Genomic DNA, 16,842 nt, shown 5'->3' with positions numbered 1-16,842 from the left:
CCATTGAATTTTTTCATATATATATATATTTGCAACTACTAAGGTGATTTGGCTGGTCTTGACCTCCTGAGTTCAAGCAATCCACCTGCCTCTGTCCCCCAAAGTGCTGGGACTACAGGAGTGGGCCAGGGCACCTTTCATTTTGTTAATGCAAGTAATTAAATTGCTTTTCAAATGTTAAACTGGCCAGGCTCAGTGGCTCACACCTGTAATCCCAGCACTTTGGGAGGCCGAGGCGGACAGATCACTAGGTCAAGAGATTGAGACCACCCTCGCCAATGTGGTGAAACCCCGTCTCTACTAAAAATACAAAAATTAGCTGGGCGTGGTGGTGCGTGCCTGTAGTCCCAGCTACTTGGGAGGCTGAGGCGGGAGAATCGCTTGAACCCAGGAGGTGGAGGTTGCAGTGAGCTGAGATCGCGCCACTGCACTCCAGCCTGTTGACAGAGCAAGACTGTCTCAAAAAAAAAAAAAAAAAAGTTAAACTAACGTTGCATTTCTTGGGTGGGCCTCATGTGTTCCCGTGTTATCCTTATAACCTATTGCTGGATTTGACTTTCTATTATTTTTAAAGGACTTTTGCAGGAAGTGTATGACTTTGTCAGGTTTCAACGTCTGGATTATGTTGGCCTCATAAAATGAATTGGGAAGTACTGCCTTCTCTGCTACTTAAGTATTTGACAGAATTTATCTGTAAGCCTGAACTTTTACTTCTGGTTAAAGTTTAAAATCATGATTTTAATATCTTTACAGATGTAGGGCTATTCAAAATTACCATTTTAGTTTTGGTAAACCTTGTGATTAAAGGAATTTGTTCGTTTCACCAATTTGGGGCCTGTCATTTTTATTTTTAGTAAGAATCTCTTATTGTCCTTTTAATGTATGCAGGATCTGTAACAATGTTTCCTCTTTCATTCCTGATCTTGGAAATTTGTCTTTTTAAATTTTAATTTAATCACTTTTCCTAGGGGTTTAGTAATTTTTTTGGAGGGGGTTGTAGGAGCTTTGATCTTCTTATTCTTTTTTAAAATTATTGTGGCAAAAAAACCACATAACATATATTTATCCTCTTAATGCTTTTTTGAGTATACTGTATAATATTAACTATGTACAACAGAACTCTAGAACTGAAATCTTTTTTTTTTTTTGAGACGGAGTCTCGCTCTGTCGCCCAGGGTGGAGTGCAGTGGCCGGATCTCAGCTCACTGCAAGCTCCACCTCCCGGGTTTTACGCCATTCTCCTGCCTCAGCCTCCCGAGTAGCTCGGACTACAGGCGCCCGCCACCTCGCCCAGCTAGTTTTTTGTATATTTTAGTAGAGACGGGGTTTCACCGTGTTAGCCAGGATGGTCTCGATCTCCTGACCTCGTGATCCGCCCGTCTTGGCCTCCCAAAGTGCTGGGATTACAGGCTTGAGCCACTGTGCCCGGCCTAGAACCGAAATCTTTTACCTATTGAATAGCAACTCCTTCTCTTCCTCTTCCCCATCTATTAGCAACTACTATTCTACTTTCTGTTTCTATCAGTTTAATTACTTTAGTATTCATATTAGTGGGATCATGCAATATTTTTCTTTTTGTGACTGGCTTATTTTATTTAGTATAATGTCCTTAAGTTTCATCTATGTTGTACCATGCGCCAGAATTTCCTTCCTTTTAAAGTCTGAATAGTATTCCATTTGTATGGCTAGACTACATTTTCTTTATCCGTTCATACATTGAATGGATACATCTGCTTCCAATTCCTTTGGATATGTATCTAGAAGTTGGATTACAGGATAATATGGTAGTTCTATTTTTAATTTTTTGAGGAACCTTCATACTGTTTTCCATAGTGGCTACACCATTTTACAGTCCCACTAACAGTTCACTAAGGTTCTAATTTTTTACATCCTTGTCAACACTTATTTTCTGTTTTTGTGTTTGTGTGTGTGTGTGTGTGTGTTTTGTAGTGGCCATGCAAATTGGGATTAGGTGATATCTCATTTTGGTTTTCATTTGTATTTCCCTGGTAATTTGTGATGTTGAACATCTTTTCATATGCTTCTTGGCTATTGGTATATCTTCTTTAGAGAATTGTCTATTCAAGTCCTTTACCCATTTTTAATTGAGTTGTTTGTTACTGAGTTGTAGAAGTTCTTTATATATTCTACATTTTAGCTCCTTATTTGATATATGGTTTGCAAATATTTTCTCTCATTCTGTAAGTTGTCTTATCACTCTGTTGGCTGTCTTCTTTGCTGCAAAGAAGTTGTTAAGTTTGATGTAGTCCCGTTTGTCTATTTTATATTTGTCGCTTGTTCCTTTAGTGTCATATTCCAGAAATCATTGTTAAGACCAACCAATGTCATGAAGCTTTTTCCTATTTTTTTTTTTTTTAGGAGTTTTATAGTTTCAGATCTAGGGTTAGCAATTTTAATATTTTTTGCAAACACCCTTTGACTTTTTAATTCTCTATAATTTCATTTCTATTTCATTATAGTTTCCTCTTTATTATTTTCTTTCTTATTTTGTGTTCTTTTTCCTTTTCTTTTTTTAGCTTCTTAAGATGGGAGCTGAGTTATTTTTAATTAAGACTTCTTTTTTTTAAAGCACATTCACTTAAACCTATAACTTTCCTTCTCAGAACTGCCTTATTACCTGCTTATTCATTTGCTAGGGCTGCCATTACAAAGTACCACAGAATGGGTGGCTGTAAACAACAGAAATTTTTTCTTCACAATTCTGGAAGATTGAAGTCCAAGATCAAGGTTTCGGCAGGGTTGGTTTCTTCTGAGGCCTTTCTCCTTGGCTTGTAGCTAGTCATCTCCTCCCTCTGGAACTTTTTATGTCCAAATTTTCTCTTCTTTTTTTTTTTTTTTTTTTTTTTTTGAGATGGAGTCTCGCTCTGTCACCCAGGCTGGAGTGCGGTGGCGTGATCTCGGCTCACTGCAAGCTCCGCCTCCCAGGTTTACGCCATTCTCCTGCCTCAGCCTCCCGAGTAGCTGGGACTACAGGCGCTCGCCACCACGCCCGGCTAATTTTTTTTGTATTTTTTAGTGGAGATGGGGTTTCACCATGTTGGCCAGGATGGTCTTTGTCTCCTGACCTCATGATCCACCCGCCTCGGCCTCCCAAAGTGCTGGGATTACAGGTGTGAGCCACCGTGACCGGCCAGAGTTTTTTCTTATAATGACACCAGTTATATTGGATTAGGGCCCTTTCTAATGACCTCATTTTTACTTAGTTATCTCTTTAAAGACCTTACCTCCAAAGACAGTGACATTCTAAGGTACTGGGGGTTAGGATGTCAGTATATGAATATGGGAGACAAGGAATAATTCAGCCTGGAACAGCTCCAAGTCACAAATTTGGTAAGTTGTGATATGTATTAATAGGTTTATTAGAATCACTGAGTTCAGAATATTTTCTCGTATCCCTTGGAATTTCTTCTTTGATTCATATCTCCTTTAGATAAGGGCTGCTTAATTTCTAATTATCAAGGTTTTAAAAAATATCTTATTGTTATTGATTTCTACTTTAGTTCCATCTTGGGCAAATAATATACAGATGTTCTTTGACTTACGATTGGATTATGTCCCAATAGACCCATTGTCAATTGAAAATATTGTTTAAGTTGACAATGCATTTAATACACCTAACTAACCTGCTGCACATCAGAGCGAATCTAGTCTATCTTAAATTTGCTCAGCATACTTACATTAGCCTACAATTGGGCAGTCATGTGCCCACGGTGGTTGGGGCACAGCTTGGTTTTGTATATTTCAGGGAGGCATGAGACATCAATCAAATACGCTTAAGAAATACATTGGTTTGGTTCAGAAAGGACAAAATCATCTGGCAACACGGTCCGCTATAGAGTATGGGTTATTTACCTTCATGATTGTGTGGCTGCCTTGGAGCTGTAGCTTGCTGCTGCTGCCCAGCATTGCAGGCCCTGAAAATGATTAAAATTCCAAATTTGAAGTAGAGTTTTGAGTGCACATGATGCTTTATGCCTTGTAATCCCAGTGCTTTGGCAGGCTGAGACAGGAGGATCGCTTGAGGCCAGAAGTTCTAGACCAGCCTGGACAAACAGTGAGACCTCATCTCTATGAAAAAAAAAAAAAAAAGCCAGGCATGGTGGCACACATCTGTAGCCACAGCTACTCTGGATGCTGAGGCAAGAGGATTGCTTGGCCCAGGAAGTTGGGGCTGCAGTGAGCTGTGATTGTGCCACTGCATCCAGCCTTGGTGACAAAGTGAGACTACCTCTCAAAAAGTAAATGAAAAAGAAATGTGGTTTCTACAGAATGTGTATTGCTTTCACACCATTAAGACATCAAAAAATTGTGAGTAGAACCCTTGTAAGTTAGGGACTGTACTCTTTCAATTTTAGTCCTTTGAAATTGGAGATTTGTTTTATATGCCTCAGTATTTCATCTACTTTGGTGAATATTTTGTGTACACCTATAAAGGATATGTATTCTGTACTTGTTGGGTTTGGTGTTCTGTAAATGTCCGTTAGATCAATACTGTCCAGTAGTGTTTTCCAGATTATCCATTTCCTGACTTATTGTCAATTCACTTTTCCATTAACTGAGTGAGGTGTAATAAATTTTCTTAACTACGATTATGCATTGGTCTCTGTCTCTTTTTCCTATTCTGTCATTTTTCTTCCTGTATTTTCTCTCAGTCCATGGCTTGTCTTTTCATTGTCTTATCAGTGATATAAAATAGGAGTCATGAAGGGGGTCATCCTTGCCTTGTTCCTGATCTTAGTGGGAAAGCATCTAGTTCCTCAATGTGATGTCAGCTGTAGGCTCTGCACTCTCTCTTTTTTTTTTTGAGACAATCTCACTCTGTCCCCTAGGCTGGAGTGCAGTGGTGCGATCTCGGCGCACTGCAACCTCTACCTCCCGGGTTCAAGTGATTCTCCTGCCTCAGCCTCCCAAGTAGCTGGCTGCCCGCTACCATGCCCGGCTAATTTTTGTATTTTTAGTAGAGATGGGGTTTCACCATGTTGGCCAGGCTGGCCTCGAACTCCTGACCTCAAGTGATCTTCCCGCCTCAGCCTCTCAAAGTGCTGGGACAGCAGGCGTGAGCCACTACACCTGGCCTGCACTTCCTTTTTATTTAAGCATAGCCACAATTATTTGCAGAGGACATTGGTTAGACCATTTTTAACCTAACTTATAAACAGTATAAATTGTATTGAACTTAATTTTTTTATGTTATTTATGATAACATTTTTAAAATGTTATCTAATATCTAATCATGTGCAGGTTTCCTCATTTGCCTCAAAAAATGTCTAAACAAGGTTCACACATTACAGTTGATTGGGGTCTCTCTTTTTTTTTTTCTTTGAGACAGAGTCTTGCTCTGTCGCCCAGGCTGGAGTGCTATGGCGCGATCTCGGCTCACTGCAACCTCCACCTCCCGGGTTCAAGCGATTCTTCTGCCTTAACCTCTGGAGTAGCTGGGATTATGGGCGCCCACCACTATACCCAGCAAATTTTTTGTATTTTTAATGGAGATGGGGTTTCACCATGTTGACCAGGCTAGACTTGAACTCCTGACCTCGTGATTCGCCCGCCTCGGCCTCCCAAAGTGCTGGAATTACAGGTGTGAGCCACTGTTCCCGGCCAATTTTTGTATTTTTAGTAGAAACGGGATTTCACCATCTTGGTCAGGCTTGTCTTGAACTTCTGACCTCGTGATCCATCCTTGGCCTCCCAAAGTGCTGGGATTATAGGCGTGAGCCATTGTGCCTGGCCAATTGGTGTCTCCTTAATTCTCTTTTTATTCTGTAAGATCTATAAGAGCTCTTTCTATTGTATTTTTTCTACTGTATTTTTAATACTATTCATTTGTCGAAAGTGTTGTGTATTTTAAAAATTGCAAACATGTTAGTTCACACCATAGAATGTTTGTATCATTTCTTAATGACCATTCCCTCCATATCCAGAATATCATGATCATACTGTTGACAAAAAGAGTCAAACTCTGTAAAATATTTTTAGAGATTTATTCTGAGCCAAATATGAGTGGCCATGTCCCGTGACACAGCCCTCAGGCGATCCTGAGAACACCCAAGGTGGTTGGGGTACAACTTGGTTTTATATATTTTAGGGAGTCATGAAACATCAATCAAATCTATTTAAGAAATACATTGGTTTGGTTCAGAAAGGCAGGACAACTCAAAGTAGGGGGGAGCAGATTCCAGGCTGTAGGTAAATTTAAACATTTTCTGGTTGACAGTTGACAATTGGTTGAGTTTATCTGAAGACCTGAGATCAATAGAAAGGAAATGTTCAGGTTAAGATAAAGGATTGTGGAGACCAAGTTTTATTGTGCAGAGGAAGCTCTCAGATAGCAGACTTCAGAGAAAGCAGGTTGTAAAATATTTATCAGACTTAAAAGGGTGCCTGGCTCTTAGTTGATTATCTTTTGTATCTGGGAAGGAAGGAAGGAAAACAGAGGGGAAAGGGGATTCTCTATAGAATGTGGATTTTTCCCACAAGAGACTTTGTAGGGCAATTTCAAGGTATGGCAAGGAAATGTATTTTGGGGTAAGACATTTTGATTTTCTTCCTTGTTATGCCACAGTCAGATTGGAAAGTAAGTCATGATATACAGGGTTAAATAAAACTCATCAGATGAGAATTTATGGTTTGTAGGGCAGGAATCCCCAGGCCTCTTAGGTAGGAATTTGGGCAAGATAAAAAAAAATATCAGAGCTTTGTCCTCAAAACCTAACACTATTAACAATAATTCTCATTACATATTGAATTGTCTCTTGCAGTCCGCTTTTCTCATTCATTTTTGTGCAAGACAGGATCTAGTCAAGACCTATACTTGTCATCTGAAGAATGATTTATCTCTTAAGAAATATTTTCATTCAGAAAAAAATCTACCCCTACTTCTCCCTTCTTAAAAATCTCTTCATGAAATTGACTTGTTATAAAACTAGGTCAATTACTGACTGCCTGTTCCTAAATTCCAAGTCACATTTCAAATTTTGGTACCTAATTTTTGATACATGAGTGGAGGGAAGGGTGCAGCCAGGGTCATATAGGATACTCAGGTTATGGCCTCCACCCTGCTTCATGTCTCCCTCAAAACCGGGAACTTCTGCTTTGGACTTCCTGGAACCTGTCCTTTGGCCTCAGGGTAAATGTGGATGGGATGCTTTTGTTTTCAGTATGTTGAGGCTTTTTATTTTTCAACATGCATGCTCATTTGAGGGCACTCTGAGGCCTTTTTCTTTTAATGGAGTCCACACAAAGTCTCACCCAGCTGCTGGAAGATGGGGGCTCCATTCCCCAACTAGAGTTTGGATGTGAGCCTGTTGCTGGCTCAGCTCTGTGGGCTTTATTTGAAAGACACTGGCTAAGAATGGGCTTCACTAATGCCCTCTGCAACCTGCCTTTGTTGCTTCCCTGTTCCCCTACTCCCTACTGAATTGGGAGGCTGGACAGCGTGTGAAGGGTGTTCTTCCCGAGTACCTCTCTCACTTCTTATCTCTTTCCCCAGATTTGCCTCTGCGACTTGCCTCTCCTCTAGGAAGAGCACTCCAGAGAGCAGGGAGATGGCGCCAGGACTCCTGACAACCAGGGAGGAGGTAAGTCCTGAAATTTCTTCCTAGCTATCGCAGGAAGGATTCATAATAGTTTCTTGTCCTGAAGGCTGCCTTCTTGGTATTAGGCAAAGCCTATCCTGATCTTATAGGTGTGACTCATCTTTTCTGGAGCTTTCTCTCAGTCTTATTTGCTACATTTATGACTCAGGTATTTACCAAGGAGTTAACTGTGACCATCACATCCTGGGCAGTTAAAATAAAAATACAGGACATCCATGCTTACGTGCCCAGTGACTCCGAAGGCCTACAAAAGTATAGTGGCTCACATCTGTAAACCCAGTACTTTGGGAGGCCGAGGTGGGCAGATCACCTGAGGTCAGGAGTTCGAGAGCAGCCTGGCCAACATGGTAAAACCCTGTCTCTACTAAAAGCACAAAATTAGCTGGGCATGGTGGTGGGCGCCTGTAATCCCAGCTACTAGGGAGGCTGAGGCAGGAGAATCACTTGAACCCAGGAGGCTGAGGTTGCAGTGAGCCGAGATCACGCCACTGCACTCCAGCCTGGGTAATAGAGTAAGACGCCATCTCAAAAAAAAAAAAAAAGTATAAGAAGGCTCTCAAAAGACAAATTGTCTGATTTGCCCCTGAAGGGTTTTGCAAGCTGAAGAGTTAAGGGAAGAGACTGCTGTGAAAATGGCACAGGACAGTGGCGCATGCCTGTAATCCCAGATACTGAGGAGGTTAAGGCAAGAGAATCGCTTGAGCTCGGAAGGCGGAGGTTGCAGTGAGCTGAGATTGCGCCATTGCACTCTAACCTGGGCGACCAAGCAAGACTCCATTTCAAAAAAAAAAAACAGAAGGAAAATGGGGCAGGAATCCTATCCCTTCTCAGAGACGAGGTGACTGGCAGGCTATCCCTCACCCTGTGGGAAGCTTTCAACAGCCGGTGGTCTTTGGCCACATTAGTCTTCTGTGTATAGGTGAAGGCTCTAATCTGCTATTTCTGTGTGGTGCATGGATAGATTTAGTTTTGCAGGCCCTACTTTATAAAGTGGGTTTGCTATACTTGAAAATTGGAAGATTGTGCTTAAAGGTCCAGATTGCCTCCTTCTCTGAAAATAGATTATTCCCCACCGGCTAGGCAGCATTTGAACTTGATGTAACTGAATGGAATGAACACTGAATGGCTGTCAGGTAGGACAGAAATGGCTGTCAGGCAGGACATTTTTGTATTGATTTTATCAATTAACAAAATATTTATTGTCATTTTTGCTAATTCAGTATTGCTTTGTGCTATAAATATGTCAAGTGTAGAATGTTTTTGAGAGATCTGTATGTAATCATATTCCGGGGCTCATGGTGGATATTTGCATGTTTCTGGATACATTAAAAATGGTTTTGATCTTATCAGACTGTCACTGAGAGCTGTGAGTCCCTTATTTGTTACACTTTTGAAAGAAATCTGTAACACCTTTGAGAGAAAATATGTATGTAGCAGAGGCAGTTCAGGATTTTTTTCCAAGGTAATAGGAGACTTTTTTCTTCTGTATGTTGCACTTTACTGTGTATATTAACAGAGAAACATTCTTGCCAAACATGGAATACTGGCTTATGTTTTCTGTCCTTACTCTTTCACTTCCTGTGGAATCTTTAGCAGGCCCTAAACCTTATCTGTCTGTGACCAACTTCTCTCAATATACATTTTTGTTTGTTTGTTTTAGCCATTTCTTTGTGTTAGAAACAAAATGCTTGTTCCTCAGTGCTGCAAAGAAATAGCACTCAAATGTAAATTTGATTTTCTCAGCAAGGCAATTTTTACTTCTATAGAAGGGTACATCTCGCGAATGGAGTAATGGTGAGAGCACACCTGGACAAGGGAGGGGAAGGGGTTCTTATTCCTGACGCAGGTAGCCCCTACTGCTGTGTTGTTCCCCTGTTGGCTAGGGTTGGACTGCACAGTCTAAGCTATTTCCAATTCACTATTTTAAAGAGAGCAGGGGTACCAGCCAGAGTGGTTGGGTGGGTAGTTTGGCGGGAAGGGCAGTTACTCAGGATGATTCAGGCCAGAGCAGGTGACCAGGGGTGACTCAGGTCAAAGCAGGTGACCAGGGGAACAGATGTAAACTACTGATTATAACTGGTGGGCAAGTTGTTTACTGAAACTAGAGGCAAGGGGGCGAAGAGAACCAGGAAGTTAAACTTTAAAATGGAGAATCAAAGAATAAGAGAGCTGAACATACTGACATACTGATTCTCTGAAGAGAAACTTGGAGTTCACTATATCTAACATTTGTGAAAATTTGATGAAAAGATATAAGCATCTAAGAGGCTTAGCTTTTTAAGACAAAGCTTCCATACCTAGAATAGTGTCTCTTAGTCAAAAACTACTCATTGCATAAAGGGAAAGAGGTTTGTTTGGTATGATGCATGTTATTTTAAGCATTGAAATTATGTATTTTATGATTTTTAAAATTGCATTTCCTGGTACTTTGTTATGCATCAGATCTGAATTATGTAGAAGAACCTGACCTATATGTAACATGACATTTAGGCATTTTTCCTAAGGGCTTTTGCCTGAGAAGAGAAATTGTAACATGCATTATAGTTGTAACATAGAAAGGGAGCTGGTAAGCACAGTATGTGAGCTAATAAGAAACTAATTAGCACCCTGCGAACCCAGAAAACCTGAGACAGTTCTCAGTTAATTTAGAAAGTTTATTTTGCCAAGGTTGAGGATTGTCAATGAAGAGTCAAACTATGTAAAATATTTTTAGAGTTTTCTGAAACAAATATGTGTGACCGTGGCCCATAACACAGCCCTCAGGAGGTCCTGAGAACATGTGCCCAAGGTGGTCGGTGTACAGCTTGGTTTTATGTACTTTAGGGAGACATGAGACATCAATCAAATACACTTAAGAAATACGTTGGTTTGGTTCAGAAAGGCGGGACAACTCAAAGCAGGGGTTTCCAGGCTATAGGTAAATTTAAACATTTTCTGGTTGACAGTTGGTTGAGTTTATCTAAAGACCTGGGATCAATAGAAAGGAAAGTTCAGGTTACGATAAAGGATTGTGGAGACCAAGTTTTGTCGTGCAGAAGAAGCTCTCAGATAGCAGACTTCAGAGAGGAAGCAGGTTGTAAAATGTTTCTTATGGGACCTAAAAGGGTGCCTGGCTCTTAGTTGATTATCTCCTGGATCTGGGAAGGAAGAAAGAAAGGTAAACAGAGGGGAAGGGGATTCTCTATAGGATGTGGATTTTTCCCACGAGAGACTTTGCAGAGCAATTGTAAGGTATGGCAAGGAAATATATTTTGGGGTTAAATATTTTGATTTTCTTCCTTGTCTCATAATGTTATGCCAGAGTCAGATTGGAAAGTAAGCCACGATATATAGAGTTAAATAAAACCCATCTGATGAGAATGTATGGTTTGTAGGGCATGACTCCCCAGACCCCTTAGATAGGAATATGAGCAAGATAAAAAGAATCAGAACTTAGTTCTCAGGATGCTCCCATGACAGCCTCAGGAAGTCCTGACAACATGTGCCCGAGGCGGTTGGGATACATCTTAGTTTTATACATTTTAGGGAGACATGGGACATCAGTCAATGTATATAAGAAGTATATTGGTTCAGTCTGGAAAGGTGGAACAACTTGAAGCAAGGGCTGGAAGACTTGAAGAGGGGTTCCAGGTTATAGATAGGTGACAGGGATGGTTACATTCTTTTGAGTTTCTGATTAGCCTCTCCAAGCGAGGCAATCAGATATGCATCTATGTCAGTGAGCAGAGAGGTGACTTTGAATAGAATGGGAGGCAGGTTGGCCCTAAGCAGTTCCCAGCTTGACTTTTCCCTTTAGCTTAGTAATTTGGGGGCCCCAAGATTTATTTTCCTTTCATAACCCCTTCATTAAATCTTAAATTTTTTTAAATGTTTGTTTTGTGCAGGAGACTTTGTTGGTTTAGGAACAATGATACCTACAGCATAGCATCAATTTGTATAAAATATTTGGTTTGTTTAGGGGTTCACTCCTCATTGGAAGTAAAACTTAAAAAAATTTTTTTTGTTGAGATATAATTCACATACCATACAACCCAACCATTTAAAATGTACAATTCAGAAGATTTTATTATATTAACAAAATTGAGTGACCTTCACCATCATGTTTTCATCACTGCCAAAAGAAACCTCATACCCATTAGGAGTTATTCCCCATATGCTCCTCTCCCAGCCCCTCCCACTGATCTGCTTTTTGTCCTGTGGATTTACCTCTTCTAGATATTTTATATACATGAGGTTATACAATTTAACAAAAACGAAACATGTATCATAAAAAATTACAGAGTAAGGGCTGGGCGTGTTGACTCATGCCTGTAATCCCAGCACTTTAGGAGGCTGAGGCAGGTGGATCATGAGGTCAGGAGATCAAGACCATCCTGGGTAACACGGTGAAACTCCATCTCTACAAAAGTTACAAAAATTAGCTGGGTGTGGTGGCATGCACCTGTAGTCCCAGCTACTCAGGAGGCTGAGGCAGGAGAATTGCTTGAATCCGGGAGGTGGAGGTTGCAATGAGCCGAGATCATGCCACTGTACTCCAGCCTGGGCAACAGAACAAGACTCCGTCTCCAAATAAATAAATACATACATACATACATATGGAGTAGGGAAATCCAGGCCTCTGTCCTTCCCCAAAGCAACTAATGAGCTGGCAGAAACTGTCAGAATCAACTTTTGTAAAATTCTGGAATCTTATCAAAACTGGAGGACTTGGTGAAGAAATAAGCTGCTGCTTAGTGGTGAGGGAGCACTGTAGCATTTCAGACTGCCTGGCTACCGTCCAGTTGCCTCTCTCCCACCTGTCCATGAGGAAGCCCAGGCACAAAGACTTTAAGTCAACTTTCTTAATAAGCATAAAGAACCAAGGAAACCATGGACATGGAACTAGAGTATATGAAGTCAACAATTTTCAACAGAGAATATCAGTATAGAAAACTTATTTTAAAAGGTATACTATGAGGCTGGGTGCGGTGACTCACACCTGTAATCCCAGCACTTTGGGAGGCTGAAGCTGGTGGATCACCTGAGGTCAGGAGTTTGAGAGCAGCCTGACCAATATTCTGAAACCTCATCTCTACTAAAAATACAAAAAAAATTAGCCGAGCATGGTGGCGGGCACCTGTAATCCCATCTACCTGGGAGGCTGAGGCAGGATAATCGCTTGAACCCAGGAGGCGGAGGTTGCAGTGAGCCGAGATTGCGCCACTGCACTCCAGCCTGGGCAACAGAGTGAGACTCTGTCTCAAAAAAAAAAAGGACTATAACTAATTATAAGTAAGTTATTGAATTAGTAATATATTGAATTAGTATATTGTAAGTACATTGAATTAGTAATAAAGTAAGTATATTGAATTAGTAAGAAAAATCCTCCCGAGCGTCGGGTACAGTGGCTCACACCTGTAACCCCAGCACTTTTGGAGGCTGAGGCAGGTGGATCATTTGAGGTCAGGAGTTCAAGTCCAGCCTGGCCAACATGGAGATACCCTGTCTCTACTAAAAACACAAAAATCAATCAGGCATGGTGGCACGTGCCTGTAATCCCAGCTGCTCAGGAAGCTGAGGCAGGAGAATCGCTTGAACCTGGGAGGCTCAGGTTGCAGTGAGATGAGATCGTGCCACTGCACTTCAACCTGGGCAACAGAGTGAGACCCTGTCTCAAAAAAAAAAAAAAAACAAAAACAACAACAACAACAAAAAGTCCTCCCAAGAAGAAAAGCCCATGACCAGATGGCTTTGCTTGTTAATTCCACCAAACATATAAAGAAGAGTTAACACAAATCTTTCTCAAAATCTTCTAAAACATTGACACTACAAGAAAAGAGGACTGTAAGCCAGATATCCTTTATGAATATAGATAGAACAATCCTTACCAAAAATATTATCAAATTGGATTCAGCACTGTATTAAAAGGATTATATTATTGCCAAGTGAGATTTACTCCCAAAATGAAAGGATAGTGCAACATATGAAAATCAGTAAGGTAGTATACCACATTAATGGAATGTGGAATAAAAACCCCACAGTCATGTTATTCGATGTAGAAAAACATTTGACAGAATTGAACACCCTTTCATGATAAAAACACTCAGCAAACTAGGTATGGAAGAAAACTCCCTTAACATGATAAGGGCCATGTATGAAAAATCCACAACTACAATCATTCTTTATGGTGAAAGACTAAAAGCTCTAGGAACCAGGAACAAAGCAAGGATACCCACTTTTACCCTTTCTATTTCATATAGTACTGACAGTTCTAGCCAGTGTAATTAGGCAACAAAAAGAAAAGGCATCCAAATTAGTTAGGAAGAAGTAAAATTATCTCTTCACTGAAAGCATGATCTCATATTTACAAAACACTGGAGTCCTCTGCTGTGGTATGAATGTGCCCCCCAAAATTCATGTGTTGAAACTTAATCACCAATGTGATCTAATGTGATAGTATTAGGAGGTGGGCCTTTAGGAAGTGTTGTGGGCGAAGCCTTCATGAATTGAAATTTGTGACCTTATGAAAGGTTAGAGGTGGGCCAGGCATGGTAGCTTTTCACTGTAATCCCAGCACTTTGGAAGGCCAAGGCAGGTGGATCACCTGAGGTTGGGAGTTCGAGACCAGCTTAGAAGCAGAGACTGGAGCCTCACTAGACGCTAAACCTGCTGGCACTTTGATCTTGGACTTTCAGCCTTCAGAATTGTGAGAAATAAATTTCTGTTCTTTATGAATTAGTCTCAGCAAATTTTTTTTTTTTTTTTTTTTTTTTTTTTTTGAGATGGGGTTTTATTCTTGTCACCTGGGCTGGAGTGCAATGGCACGATCTCGGCTCACTGCAACCTCTACCTCCCAGATTCAAGTGATTCTCCACCTTAACCTCCTGAGTAGCTGGGTGACGCCTAACCCAATGCCCGGCTAATTTTTGTATTTTTAGTAGAGGTAAGGTTTCACCAAATTAGCCAGACTGGTCTCAAACTCCTGACCTCAGACGATCTGCCTGCCTTGGCCTCCCAAAGTGCTGGGATTACAGGCATGAGCCACTGCACCAGGCAGCAATTTTTTTTTATAACAGCAGGAATGGACTAAGTCATCCACAGAGAAAATTGTTAGAGCTAATGAATTAAGCAAAGTTGCAGGATACAAAGTAAACACACAGAAATCTGTTGTATTTCTGTACATTTACAATGAACTATCTGAACAGGAAATTTTAAAAAATTGTAACAGCATCAAAAAGAATGAAATACTTAGTGATAAATTTAACCAAGGAAGTAAAGACTTGTTTGTAGAAAACTGCAAAATACTGCTAAAAGAAATTACAGAAGACCTAAATAAATGGAAAGACTTTCCATGCTTGGAATGATTAGAAGATTTAATATTGTTAAGATGGCAATACTACCCAAAATGATCTATAAATTTAGTTCAATCCCAATCAAAATTCCAATGGTGTTTTTTTCAGAAATAGACTTAGACTGAAATTTATATGGAATCTCATGGTACCCTGAATAGCCAAAACAATCTTGAAAAAGAAAACAAAGTTGGAGGACTCACACTGCCTGAGTTTAATGCTTACTGCAAAGCTATCATAATCAAAATAGTGTCATACTGGCATAAGGATGGATACATGTAGATCAGTGGAATAGACAGTCCTGAAAAAAATCTCACGTATATAGTAAATTGATTTTTTTTACAAGGATGGATGTGGAGATCATTCCATCAGAAAAGGGCAGTGTATACAAATGGTACTTGGACAACTGGATGTCCACAGTCAAAAGAACACGCTTGAGATAAATGAAAGAATTAGAATGCCTCAGCAAGGAAATAGAAGGTTTTCAAAATAAGTATATGGAAATTTTAGAACTGAACTAAAAAGCTAGGGGATAGACTTACCAGTGTATTAGCGGTAACGAAGAAATGAGTGAACTAGAAGATAGAACAGAGAGCAAATAGAGTGGAAAGAAAAATGAATAGAGCCTCAAGAATTGTGGGAGTACAACAAAAGATATAATATTTATGTCTTTGGAGTTAGGTAGGGGAAATAAAGGAGGGAAGGGCTGAAAAAGTACTTGAAGAAATAATGGCCAAAAGTGTCCCAAATATGGCAGGAAACAAACCTACAGATTTTAAAAGCTCACTGAGTAAATTTGGAACATGATGAACCCAATAAATCTATGTCAGAATACATTACAAGTAAACTTCTGAAGACTAAAGATGAAGAAAATCATCCTGAAAGCAGCCAGATAAAAATTATGTTACTTATAGAAGAAAAACAATTCGAATGCCAATGGATTTCTCATCAGAACTGATAAGAATTGACTGGACGTGGTTGCTCACGCCTGTAATCCCGGCACTTTGGGAGGCTGAGGTGGGGGGATCACCTGAGGTCGGGAGTTCGAGAGCAGCCTGACCAACATGGAGAAACCCTGTCTCTACTAAAAATACAAAAAATGAGCCAAATGTGGTGGTGCATGCCCGTAATCCCAGCTACTCGGGAGGCTGAGGTAGGAGAATCGCTTGAACACAGGAGGAAGAGGTTGCAGTGAGCCAAGATTGCACCATTGCACTCCAGCCTGGGCAACAAGAGTGAAACTCTGTCTCAAAAAAAACCAAAAAACAAAAAACAAAACTATAGCTTACTGTGCCTAAAGTGTATAAACAATGTGGTTTATGCTGAGATTTTAATATGTGCTCGGCAGAGGATGTCTGTTGACTAGCCCCACTGAGACTTTGGGCACTGAGGTTCTAATGGGTTTCTCTGATAGACAACATTTAACGTATCACAAATTATTACTGAAGAATTACAGAGTCATGTGTGACTCTGTTGAGAAAGAATTCTTGGCATTTTGTGTCTGGTTTCCTCCAGACTTGTCTCTCAAACCATTTCCCTTTTCTGATTTTGTTTTGCATCCTTTTGCTACAATAAGCATAGCCATGAGTTTAACTACATGATGAGGTTTATGAGTCCGTCTAGTGAATCATCATACTTGGGAGTGGTACTGGAGTCTTATACGGTTTGGTTCTGTATCCTCCCTCAAATCTCAAATCTCAGGTTGAATTTTAATTCTCAGTTTTGGGGGGGGGTCCTGGTGGGAAGTGATTGGGTCAGGGCAGTGGATTTCCCCCATGCTATTTTTGTGATAGTGAGTTCTCACAGATATGATGGTTTTTTTTTTTTAAAGTTTCAATATTTTATTCAAGTTTTTTTTTTTTAACTGATATTAACTACAGCATTTGAAGGGGAAG

The 16,842-nt window shown here is 40.3% G+C and overlaps 1 protein-coding gene across 4 annotated transcripts in view; it reads left to right on the top strand.

The window, feature by feature from the left end:
- LOC105498887 (zinc finger protein 169) overlaps positions 1-16,842 on the top strand; it is a 50,377-nt gene that overhangs the window by 10,897 nt on the left and 22,638 nt on the right. For all 4 annotated transcript variants that reach the window (XM_011771269.2, XM_011771266.2, XM_011771267.2 and 1 more), the window contains exon 2: positions 7,514-7,601. In XM_011771269.2, coding sequence (XP_011769571.2) covers positions 7,569-7,601 — 33 coding nt within the window. In that variant the 5' untranslated portion in view covers positions 7,514-7,568. The remainder of the gene's footprint in view (positions 1-7,513; positions 7,602-16,842) is intronic.

This window comes from Macaca nemestrina, chromosome 14 (genome assembly GCF_043159975.1).
Source record: "Macaca nemestrina isolate mMacNem1 chromosome 14, mMacNem.hap1, whole genome shotgun sequence".
Classification (NCBI taxonomy): domain Eukaryota; kingdom Metazoa; phylum Chordata; class Mammalia; order Primates; family Cercopithecidae; genus Macaca; species Macaca nemestrina.
The sequence above is the reverse complement of the archived record's forward strand: the minus strand, read 5'-3'. Positions and strand labels throughout refer to the sequence as shown.